The sequence below is a fragment of the Strongylocentrotus purpuratus genome, unplaced genomic scaffold (genome assembly GCF_000002235.5).
Source record: "Strongylocentrotus purpuratus isolate Spur 01 unplaced genomic scaffold, Spur_5.0 spur5_scaffold_20, whole genome shotgun sequence".
NCBI lineage: Eukaryota > Metazoa > Echinodermata > Echinoidea > Camarodonta > Strongylocentrotidae > Strongylocentrotus > Strongylocentrotus purpuratus.
The window spans coordinates 48,049,615-48,062,689 of NW_022145606.1; the positions used below are offsets into that span (position 1 = coordinate 48,049,615).

A 13,075-nucleotide genomic window follows, 5' to 3' on the forward strand; every position below is an offset into this window, starting at 1 on the left:
CATGTTGAACATGATGTGCACAAGCAGACGATGTCCCATGACATCTCATACAATTTTAATGCCTGTTTTATCTTTTCTTCAGTTATTTCTCTTACCCTCAGGCGAAATGTTTAATCTATTGCCTCATTCTAAACCCCGTGCATGGTATTATTTTGATGTAAAATGCAAGGATTAAAAAAAAGGAATCCGTCACTTGTAAACAAAATAAGAGGCCATTGTATTTTCAGCTGCATACACCGCGCGGCACGTTCGGCGTTTCAAGAGGGAACAAATGACGTCCATGCTATCATTCCGGAGGTTTTTTAATTTGAAAGTGTGGTTTCTTTGATTGTTTATTAACCCCTATCCTGTGTTTTTACAAACAAAAGAATTTAGTTATCAGAATGGGGGTCATATCCCTTTTTGAATGGTGTAAAGTTCCATCACATTTATATACACCAGACTCATTATAATTTGAGAAATAAAAGCATTGCAATTATGTTCATTCTTTATGGAATGTCGTCTGCTTGGGCAGGGTTGGTTCATATTGAGACGGCATTAAAACATCGTTATTTTCCGGCGAATCTCTCGCATATCCTAGATGCTATGGAGGTTGTTTTATTTGTATTTTTATAAATCACCCGATATGTAGTTGACCTAAAACTTGCATGATGGCCATCTGTTAGCTTACCAGTTTCTAGTAATACGCTATTTGCCATATTTGTGATTTTCTAAGAACCCGCACTTTAAGGCAGGGTAATATAGTACATAATAATGTGCCTGAAAGAACCCGCATACAGACATAGAATTTGTTCGGTGTATACTTAGGCACAATAGTACAGAGACGTAGAGAGAGAGAGAGAGAGAGGGGGGGGGGGGGGGGGGGGAGGATGTGAGACGGTTGCAGTCTGAGCATGGGCAGATAAAGGTCATTGCAGAACAAATTTTGAAATACACGGAGACGAAATACTGGATACGTGCTCATGAAAGTTATGTAACATTATTCATTCATGCACATTCAGTGCACTCCATGGTACACAGGTGGAAGTATTCTTTGAAAAGGGGGAACAAAGGCTATTTATATAGCAACTCCATCGCTGTAGGAGTGATTATTTCAAAATGTACAAAGTGGGACCTCTTCATGTTTTGAAGATCTGTGGATATTCGGGGTCATTGCAGTGAGGTGCTAACCGTGAACTGTCAATTTTCTGTTGTTGGTGTTCTTGTCGTTGCAGTTATTTCATGACGTACAGGTAAATGAGTATGTATCCAAATAATGTGAGCTGGTATACTATTTTGACAGTAACATCCATTGCCCCCTTTTTTAAATGTGAATTATATTACTGCAATGTACATTAATTTTGTCTGTATATACAATTTGCCATCTAAACCACGCAATGCTCGCTCCATTTATTTTCGAAGACTACATCTTATTCGCTCTTGTAACTTTTTGAAAATACATTAGTTACATTTATTTCGTACGAGCATTGTACATGAAAACCGATTGTCACTTGACATATAAAACAATACACTAAAAACGAATACAGTGCGAAGTCCATATTTGCCAACGAGGAATATTTTCATTCACTTGTGGAGAAAAAAACACACAGGTCATAGGCCATCGTAGGTTCCGCTACGTTGAGATGCTGTACGTGAACGACATGAATTGGTCCGATGCATGCTAGGTATACTACTACCGTAGCTATCCTCCTCTAGCTAGCCGACAGAGTGGGAAATATTCATAGGATTGTTTCATTTACAGAGTGACATAACGGTTTTTAGAATACCGTCCCTAGCCTCTCGGGAGAGTTATCCGGATTCGATCCGACAAGGATTGTTTCATTTACAAGCTGCATTGAGTATTTATCACAGCTGCATTTGTTAGGTAAGCATTACCATAAACGCATTGTCATACTTTTATCATGTGCGTACTGAGAGCCACTACTGAAAGAATATATGCTCCACTGCTATTAGGAAATGTGATATTCGATCCATGATTTCTCATATTCTACAAAGAATTGATTAGTTCGATTATTACCAATTAGACTGCAAAGTTTTGACTACTGGTGCAACAAGACAATTAATCGTCAAAGATGCCAGAGATATTGCGATTTCAAAATTCAATCTCGGAGCGGAATGGGCTCCAACTCAAAAAAAGGTCATTACAAAAACGAAACCTTAATTCGCTCAGGGAAGTTTACAGCTGATTTATCACAAAACAAACCCGATCAATCAAGTATAAGATTTCGCAAGTCAAATAATCATATAATCAGATGATACCACTTTTTTTACTTGCAATGTTGACGAAATCTGCTCTCAAAATAAAAAAATCCAGACCCGTGTCGGGTAAGTTCATATTTTTTTTCGGAACTGACGCAAAAGGCTGCAAAAGTTGTCGATCTTTGTCAATATTTTCATAATTTCACACCCAATCCCATACACAATTTAAGCTCTGGGTAATAGTTCCATCTTTCCAATGGTGGTATCAGAATTTCGCAATATTACCGATTTTCTTAGATGCCGAGAAAAGGTCACGCGTAAATAATGGTCACACCACCATACAAAGTAAATATTTTAATATTATACAAGCTGATAAGGCGCTAAAGCAATAACGGCGATTCGATGAACAATATGGGTGAACATTTTGCCGTATTTTGGAGGAAAGACTTGACTTGACTTGACTTATGCCGTCCACGCAGGCCGGGGGCCTCGTGATGGCTTCTGTATGGTGATGGTATGCCAAGTTTTTCTGTCAGCAGCCAGTCTTGATGCATCTGTCAGCCTTGGTATGGATCTTGCTTTGCAGTCCTCTGAGATGCAGTCAAGCCATCTTTTGGGTGGACGGCCTCTGGGTCGATTTCCTGTGACCTTTCCTTCCACGGCAATTTTGGAGTATCTTGTAGGTTTCATTCTTAGGACGTGGCCAAAATATTTGAGTCTTTTAGTGGAGACTTTGTCCATAACATCTTGATCGAGGTTGAGGGATTCTTTGATGTGTGTGTTACGGATCTTATCTAGTCTTGTCACCCCCATTATGCGACGAAGGCATGCCATTTCAAACACTTGAAGTCTGTTGCTATCTTCTTTTTTAACTGTCCAGGATTCCGCCCCATAAAGCAGTATAGAGAGGATGAGTGATTGGTACAGTTGCATCTTCGTGTGGCTACTAATGCTTTTTGATGTCCAAATGTCATTTAGCCTTTGGAAAGCTGCCCCTGCTTTCCTGATACGATTCTTAATGTCACTTGTACTTGAGCCGTTTTCTGCTATTTTCCCTCCCAGGTACACAAAATCTTCCACCTGTTTTAGTCTGTCGTTGGCTATGTCAATGTTGAGGTTGCACTTGCTTTTGCTAATAGCTTGCACTTCTGTCTTTGCTATGTTCACCTTGAGACCAAGGTCACAGCTTGCCTTGTAGACTTTATCAACCAGTGTCTGCAGTTCCTCTGGAGTCTCGGCTATCAAGACGATGTCGTCTGCAAAACGTAAGTTGTTTATGCAGGTTCCTTGAATTTTAGCTCCTATTTGGACTTCCTCCATTGCCATGGTCATAACTAGCTCGAGGAGTATGTTGAAAAGTTGTGGGGAGATGGCACACCCCTGCCTGACTCCTACGGTTGTCTTGAACCACTCTGTCAGCTCTCCATTTACTCTGACCGTACTCTGGGATTGATCATACAGTGCTTGTAACAGTCGTATCAGCTTGCTTGGATATCCAAAACATCCCATCGCCTTGGAGGAAAGGTATGCCCATAATTTACCATTTTGCAAATATCTTAATCACTAAATAATGGCCTTTTGGTTATGGAACCAAGGAAAAACTTATTTAAAGATATATCCATGCCGAGCAAATTAATTATGTGGGATTTTATACGTATGTTTTACTTGAACCCAGTACTGTTTTAAAGAGGGTATGTACGTGGATATGATATGCCTTTCGCCATATGGAACAATATTGTGCATGCATAATTACATACAACATAGCAAACACGCGTCAGAGGATCATTTTTTGGGGGGAAGAAAAGAGGATATTACATAAAAACATTTAAGTCTTTTCTTTCACTAGGATACCAATTTCAGTCTTTTCTTTAGATTATAAATAAAATATGTTCAGTATGCCCCCGCCCTGAAAATATAGAGGATCAAGTTGTCATACTTTAATTTATGCTTACAAAATATTTCCTATAATGAAATGAAACAATGACTTCTGTTTTGCTTATCTCCAGAATCTATAATACTGCGATGGACTTCAGATGGCACCAGTTAACGCCTTATCATTTATTGGTAACGGCTTTGGTTGGGCTAGTGGCTGCGTGGTTTGTGAAGCACCTGATGAGGCTACCGAAGAACCTTCCACCCGGGCCGACGGGACTGCCCCTCCTTGGGGTCATTTCAAAATTTATCGGGTAAATGAATACCTCAGTCACACCGACGATACCGAAAACGAATTGAACCCCCAACATCTGTTAGAATGCCACACAGAATCATGTAAGGGATTTACGTGCAGGGTTTGTACAAAAGTGCTTTAATCGCACAGTGTGGGTTAAAGGAAGATGCTTTATCCTGGATGACCAACAATCGATCGGTTTGGTTTACTGATTTAACATGAATCTATCAGTTTGGAGTCGGCTTCTCGATGTGACTGTGATATACGAATAAAAATATATTAAAGCCCCACTGTACTACTTATAGCTACTTGCGCCCTCTATATAACAAACAACGGATAATCGGTGACCATTGGTCCCCTATTACCCCCCCCCCCTTATGTTAATTGAGAGCTGATTTGATGAGATAACCTCCTGTCAGTGACCGTGCAGGGAGGTCTAATCCCTCCTGGCCAAACTAGTGTATAGGAGGCTTTAAAGAGAAAATTCGCGTACGGCTTCATCTATCTATCATATTTAATTTCATAGGGCAGCCAACAAGTAAATTACTGTCGGTTTTGTGGGAGAGGACTTGCATCTGAGATATCTTAGGCATAAAACCCACATTTTCAGACACCTTTCTGCCCGATTATGAGGTCGTTTGACACCTCGTGACGGAGGCCTGAAAATGTGTATTTCACGGCGAAGGGGTGGGACCTGGTCCCAATCACCGTTCGCCTAATTTGATTACCCATTATTTTGAGGGTTCCACAATTTGGACAAGCATCTCTTTTCAGTGGACCCGTCCGTTTCCAGTATGTATTTCTTAATTTCTATAAATGATTATAATTGATCTGTTATGTTTTGTTGGAAACAGAAATAAAAAATTGAATTGAATTACATGCAACCAGAGCCATCTATGCACAGAGTTTGGCCAACTTGGTTACAACATTCTCTTAATTTGTGCTTGCCCAACAAAGCAGTAGTCGCAGTGTTGTGTCCAACTCGAACCGGGTTGGTCAAACTCTGTGAATGGATGGCTCTGCACGCAACCATGTAAAGGCCTATTTCATTTTTTGTTGGGGGTAGCACTTCTGACCCTCTCGCCCTGCTCTCGGAGTGGGCCGACAGGTACGGTGAGATCACGTCCTTCAACATCGGTCCACAGTTGGTGGTACTCCTGAACTCTTATGATGCTGTCGCGGAGGCTTTCCGACACCCCGATCTCCAGGGCAAACCCAGGAGCCGCATGACAGAAGAAGTCTCTGGGTTCAAACCTAATTGTAAGTACATGACTTTTGATTGTGCTTCCCACGTAGAGGTGTCGTGGACGAGTGGATACGTCGCCGGACTGTCGATCACAAGGTCCGCGGTTCGAATCCCGCCGCGACACTAAAGTCCTTTGGCAAGACATTCATCTACATCTGCCACACTCCACCTAGGTGAAGTAAATGGGGACGGGTAGGAAGGAATTCCTTGAATGCCGTGAGCACCGAAATCGGTAGCCTGGCAGAGCCGGGGTACTATTTGAGCGCGTTGAGCACCTGAGGGTGGATATGTGCGCTAATAAATAAATATCCGATATTATTATTATTATTTCCTTTCGATTGCATTGCGGAAGTGACCTATTGGTATCTCATATTATCATGTTAATGTCCTTTGGAAATTGTCCTTGTAATTCATGTTCATTTCAGTTTTTAACTGCCAGACACGAAGACCTAAATCAAATCCATTTATCTTTCTATCATCTACATGTATGTATCTATACCAATGACGCAACACGATTATTTATTGATTTATGATTCAGTCTTCTTTAAAAACACAGGGTAGCCCCTATTCAGTGCCACGGGGCCTGCTTTATACATAATTGCAGACAACGTGGTATTTGCCTGTCGAAGTAAGTCCTGCGGTTTCGATGCACATTGTAAGAATGTCATGGTAGAAAAGGTGAATGCATCATGAACATCCCAAACATTGCGTTACCGGTTGTTGTTGTTGTTGTTGTTGTTGGTAGTAGTTTAATGGCAAACATTCAGTACTGAATATATACGCCAAATCTTCAGTAATATAAACAATTCAGTTATCAGTAATAAAAACTGAAATAATAAATTGTAATAATATAATTTACTAGTTTGTGGACTATTTGCCTTCAAATCATTGCTTGATTAATGTCTGTTAATAATAATTTTCCAAATAATAATCTCACGTCTTCTGTAATTCGGTACAACAGCAGGTCTGCTGATTGGGGCTGGACAATCGTGGAAGGAGCAGCGCAAGTTCACTCTCTCCGTCTTCCGTAGCCTCGGGGTCGGCAAAAAGAGCTACGAAGACACCGTCGCAGCCGAGATGGCCCAGCTAGGGAGGGCTATCAAAGAGACGAAAGGGTCTCCATTTGACCCCAGCATCCTCGTTGGACAAGCAGTAGCCAACGTCATCTGCACTGTCATTTTCGGGACACAGTACAAGTACGACGATTCAGAGTTCCAACACGTATGTCTAAGACCTCATTACTCTTATTATTACACTATTTCAAAGAAGATTTTGAGAAGAAAAAAATTGTTCCAAATAGGCCTGGACATTATGATCCAGTAGCAACTCTTTAGAGTTGTTACTTTAACTTTGGCATTGACATTTACAAGAGATTCACTATACCGACAGGCCACGAGGCAAACAAAACAAGGAAATACATAAGAAAATACTTAAGGAAATATAGTATATTTTCTATAGAAAATGGCGGTCTTCTCTGTTTTTCGTTTTGTGGACCATCAGTGTAGTGGGTGTTTGATCTCGTGGGACAATTAGTTTTAGACAAAATAGATTATTGATATTCTTGCGCTAGTTTATTGATTTAAATATCCACTGTACTTATAGCTACTTGCGCCCTCTATATAGCAAACAATGCCTGATCGGTGACCATCGCACAGTGGGCCAGGGAGGAGCCAAAGTGCGCCAAAACTCATGTTTGGGGATTTACTTTTTATAAATCCAGAGGAAATGTTTGGATTTCCAGGAATTTTCGCTTGAATTTTATTACCAACATTTTCTCTGATGTCTAAGCTTTAAGTTGATACCAGATTTGGCTGCCCGATTCTGCCCGTTATTATGTTAGAGCCGTTTTCCTTGCAACATTGCCCCGAAAAATGTATTTATTTTGGTCCGCGGTGTCAGAACTAATAAAGGGACACTAGTCAGAACTAGAGTACCTATATATAGAGAGTAGCGACAACTTGCGCATTGACGCCATTTTGTTTCACTCGCCCGGTCTACCGCGCGCGCGCAGTGCATGTATAAACTTTGAAGTGCATAATATACTGTGTTGTGTCGGCCACATTTCAAACACAACTGTGCGAGCCAGAAAGCAACTCGCGCTATTGTTTGTATTGTATCTCAACCCCCCCCCCCCCCCCCCCCGTACATGGAAAAGTGGGAGGGGGCTGAATGTCCATATACAAGCTAACCTAGCTTGCATCCCCCAAACCAAAAGTTTTGCTGCTCATAAGAGGGGTAGGGGGGGGGGGGGGGGGGGGAGTTAATCAGCATGCAACCATAACCCACATCATAAAATAAAGACATCACTGGCAAAAACAATCCGACCCATCCCCCCTCCCTTTCCATAGACAATGCCCAACTCACTCATAAAAATGAGATTTTTTTTTTTTTTAATCCATGCACATCAATACCTTTACACACATTATAAACATATCCTCTCATACATCTGTTTACTCACAATTCCAGACACAGAAGTATACCACCCCCCCCCCTCCCCTCGACACACACACACACACACACACACACACACACACACACACAGCTCCGAGTATAAATTTCACACAAAGTAACTTTGAAATTGGGCAATTCTTTTGTTTGTTGCTTTTTTTTTCAATTTATTTCATGTCATAATACATATACATGTTCCTTCTCGAAAAGACATCCTTTTCAACAATACATAATGGGTATGGTATTAAGATATGTAAGAAAAAAAGGGGGAGCAATGTAGACAATGATATATGTATTTCCCCATGAAAATCATGTCATATTATCCTTGCCCAGTGTCACAACTTTACCTGAACATGTACTTTAGTTCTACACGTAGTGATGATTCAATTTAAACTTAGAATAGAAAATCTGAATACCATTGCACATCTTCTTCAATTCCAGATACTGCACAACTTCTCCCATACCATTCCAGTATAGATTGTGCCCTTTTTTAAAAAGCGGTATAAAAATATGCTCGCCCTGCATCAACTTGATTTTCTCCAGGCAAGCTCCAAACTCATGTCTACATGTACATCCCTGACATGACAAAACAACTTAAAAATGTGGAAATTCAGACATTACACAATGGGACTGTCAGGATCATCAATTACTAAAAATTTTACCAAACATAACAAACTGGAATGTGATGGGTATCATTATTTATCTGAAATGTACAATTCAACTTTGCTTAAACAAGCAAATGTACATAATCATGAATTATGCAACAAAACACATGGGCCTACTGCAATTTGCAAGCAACAGCGCAAAAAATGGGTCAATCTCTACTTGCTCAAGGAAATCTTCCATCATTGGAATGGTTATTTCACAAAATGAACAAACAGAAACAAGTCTATTTGGCTAAGTTTGAAATTGGAAACTAAGAACTTCAGTTTATGCCCAAGTACACACATACTTGTTAATCCTTCTAATCGGGGACTATTTTTTTTTAAATGCTTCCGGGGACGTTTTCAATTTTGCCACATAAATCCTCCGAAATGGGGACGTAGTCTACAAAATATATAGATAAATGAATAAAAATATTTCCCACAATGATGCATGCCAAATGTAATAATTGCACAGACAAATACGCCTAAAACAATATAGATACAAATATAAGAATCAGGAATAAAACTAGTCATACATGCAACAGGGGATGGTCCCCAGTCTGATTCAGGAGATTGATTGGCAAAGGTATTAGGAAATATCAATTTATATAATAATAAAAATAATAATATTCATTTTTTTTATAGCGCTTAAAAGATCTACGACGTCTCTAAACGCTTTACAGATATATTATTACCCGGTCATTGGATTCAGGCTTGCCTGCACACAATGTATGCACATTTTCCAGTCCCTGGGGAGCATTCTATCCAGGCATCATACAGAGGCTCACAATATATGCTAAGCAAACCACATTAACTTTCGCATCCTATCGGGTACCCATTTAGCACCTGGGCGGAGAGTGGCAAATGTAGATCAACGTCTTGTCTGCCAAAGGACGTTCGTGCCGGGCTGGGATTTGAACTCCGGACCTTGCGAAAAGAGACGGTCCCACTCTGACTGAGCAAAGTGTCGTAGGTTGCGAGTAAGACATCATTCTTGTACATGGAACAGGGGACCGCATGCATCCTTCAGTTTTACTTTTTATAAAGATTGTACAGTAATATTCTTCTCATTTCGACATTATCAGCCGCTCCTTCTTTATTTCGTTCCCTTTACTAATAAATATAAGGTATATGTGAGAGGGGGGGGGGGTAGAAAGTTAGACGTAGTCTGTATACTGTATTTATTTTTATGAAATTTGTCTCTCTGATCACCCCCCCCCCCCCCCCCCCCAGCTCAGACCTTTTCTTTATTAAGTTTGTCGCTTTTTTTGTTTGATTATAATTATCGTTTGGCTTAAGTATAATGTCCGACGTATAGTACCGCCAATATAGCATAATAATCAATAAAGGGATGATAACGGCATACAAGTGAATGGCGGAATAGACAACATTATGAAAGATGAAGATGGAATACGACATAGACAGTGATACCGAGAGACAGAGAGAGGGGGGGGGGGGGGGGTAGAAAGTTGGACGTAGTCTGTATACTGTATTTATTTGTATGATATTTGTCTCTCTTAATAATTATTGTACAGTAATATTTGTTGTAAATAAAAAGGGAAGTTTCATTCTTTCTCTTATAATGTTGTCCCCTTTTTCTAGATTACTCTTTTGTGCGAATTAGTGTCCGACGTATACAATTTCCTGCGATAACATAAAACGTTTCATTTCATTTTGATGCAACAGAGATTTACATTCAAAATTTAATTTGTATAATTATCGTACAGTAATGTTCTTCTCATTTCGACAGTATCAGCCGTTTGTTGGCATTCCCTTCAATTCATGTAATGTATATTTGTACATCATCAGGGATATGTTATAATAATTAATCTCAAAGAAGGAATAATACCGGCGTACAAGCAAATGGAGGAATAGAATTTTTTTTTGAAAGATGAAGATGGAAAACGAAATTTACAGATAGACAGAAAGACAAAGAGACAGACAAAGAGGGAGAGAGAGGGAGAGAGAGAGAGAGAGAGAGAGGGGGATAGAAAGTTGTACGTAGTCTGTATACTTTATTTATCTTTATGATATTTGTCTCTCCGATCACCCCCATCTGCTCCGATTTGTTTTCTTTAGTTTGTCTCTTTAAAAAAAAAAATTATAATGTCCGACACATAATAAACATTTTTTTAATATATCGATTTGACGCAACAGAGCTTTACATAGTATATGTGTACATCATCAGGGATATGTTATAATAATTAATCTCAAGGAACAAATGATGCCGGCTTACAAGCAAATGGCGGAATAGAAAAAAAATTTGAAAGATGAAGATGGAAAACGACATTGACAGATAGACAGAGAGACAGCTAGAAAGACAGGAGCAGGGAGAGGGAGAGAGAGATAGAGGGGGGGGGGGTATAGAAAGTTAGACTTATTTGTACTGTATTACTGTATTTATTATTATGATATCTTTCTGTCTGTCCCCCCCTCCCCCAAACTCTGATTTGTTCTTTAGTTCGTCTCTTTTTTTGTCTGTTTATATCTTTTTAGTAAAGTATAATATAATGTCCGACGTATAATAAATACTAAATTATAAACATTTGTATAATTATTGTACAGTAATATTCTTCTCATTTCGACATTATCAGCTGCCCGTTTTCTATTTCGTTTCCTATAATAAATATAATGTATATATGTGTACATCAGCAGGGATATGTTATAATAATGTAAACGAAGGAATGATGCCGGCATACAATCAAATGGCGGAACAATATTGGCAGATATATCTGCCAATACAGTATCCAAAGATTATTTGCTTGACATATTTTTGACAATTATAGTATGTTAGTATTTATTGACAAAGTATACAAACAAATATGACACAGACATATTTGCAAGTATTTGGGACTTTATATATAGAAGACGCGAAAAGAGCTATATCTTTGTCTTTGGCCCATTATCCTACAGCTAAGTTACGTAAGAGGAGCAATGAACGTGACCGAAGGTAAGGTCATTGTCATGGTAATAAACTCCAACAATAGAAGAGCGGATGTCAGGTTAAGGGTATAATTGGTGGCATTCTGGCATTCAGCATGTATATACTACATATATAACCCTGTTTTTTTTTTTTTTTTTTTTTTTTGGGGGGGGGGGGGGGTCTTGTTGTTTTTGCAGTTGCTTTTGTTTAAAGAATTTTAATGGGATCACGTTCCGACATACTCATAAATAAAAATTGTTAATCATATAACGTAGAACCAGATTTTACCCTATCTGAAATAATCCTTCAAAGATATACAACCATGCAAGATAAAGCAATGAACAAGAATATGTGATAAGATAAAATGTCACAGACAAAAAGATGATTATGAGAAATTGTTTCTCTCTCTTTTTCTTTCTCTTTATGTATTTCTACCCTCCCCCCCCCCTCTCTCTCTCTTCGCTATTTCTATATGTCTCTCTCTCTCTCTCTCTGTGAGACAGAGAGAGAGAGAGAGACATATAGAAATAGCGAAAGAGAGAGAGAGAGGGGGGAGGGTAGAAATACATAAAGAGAAAGAAAAAGAGAGAGAAACAATTTCTCATAATCATCTTTTTGTCTGTGACATTTTATCTTATCACATATTCTTGTTCATTGCTTTATCTTGCATGGTTGTATATCTTTGAAGGATTATTTCAGATAGGGTAAAATCTGGTTCTACGTTATATGATTAACAATTTTTATTTATGAGTATGTCGGAACGTGATCCCATTAAAATTCTTTAAACAAAAGCAACTGCAAAAACAACAAGACCCCCCCCCCCAAAAAAAAAAAAACAACAACAAAAAAAAACAAAAAAAAAACAGGGTTATATATGTAGTATATACATGCTGAATGCCAGAATGCATACCCTTAACCTGACATCCGCTCTTCTATTGTTGGAGTTTATAACCATGACAATGACCTTACCTTCGGTCACGTTCATTGCTCCTCTTACGTAACTTAGCTGTAGGATAATGGGCCAAAGACAAAGATATAGCTCTTTTCGCGTCTTCTATATATAAAGTCCCAAATACTTGCAAATATGTCTGTGTCATATTTGTTTGTATACTTTGTCAATAAATACTAACATACTATAATTGTCAAAAATTGTCAATACATTGATACATATTGATAATTATATAGCGCCAATACATAAACATACTCAAAACGCTTTAATAATAATAGTGGGTTCTTGTATAGCGCTCATGTCAGTCAGATTTGACCCTCCTGGCGCTCCCGATTATTATCCTAGCCCGGCTTTAGCACGGCTGCCATACGGCGCTCTAGCATTTCAAGGAATAAATCCCTACCAGGTACCCATTTCATTCACCTGGGTGGAGTGTGGCAAATGTAGATCAATGTCTTGCCTAAGGACATTAGTGCGGCGGCGGGACTCGAACCGCGGA

The 13,075-nt window shown here is 39.1% G+C and overlaps 1 protein-coding gene across 1 annotated transcript; it reads left to right on the plus strand.

Annotated features, from left to right (window-relative positions):
- Positions 1–1,341: 1,341 nt before the first annotated feature.
- On the plus strand, positions 1,342–6,935 carry LOC115927761 (cytochrome P450 2J6-like). The gene is made up of 4 exons (XM_030994016.1): positions 1,342–1,864; positions 4,206–4,385; positions 5,433–5,626; positions 6,574–6,935. The coding sequence occupies exons 2-4, from the start codon at positions 4,222–4,224 to the stop codon at positions 6,933–6,935; spliced, it is 720 nt and encodes a 239-aa protein (XP_030849876.1). The 5' UTR covers positions 1,342–1,864; positions 4,206–4,221.
- The last annotated feature ends 6,140 nt before the right edge of the window (positions 6,936–13,075 follow it).

Coding starts and splice junctions, on each gene's coding strand:
- LOC115927761 (XM_030994016.1), top strand. CDS start 4,222: ATGGACTTCAGATGGCACCAGTTAACGCCTTATCATTTATTGGTAACG. Junction 4,386..5,432: donor GTCATTTCAAAATTTATCGG/GTAAATGAATAC, acceptor TGTTGGGGGTAG/CACTTCTGACCCTCTCGCCC. Junction 5,627..6,573: donor CTCTGGGTTCAAACCTAATT/GTAAGTACATGA, acceptor TCGGTACAACAG/CAGGTCTGCTGATTGGGGCT.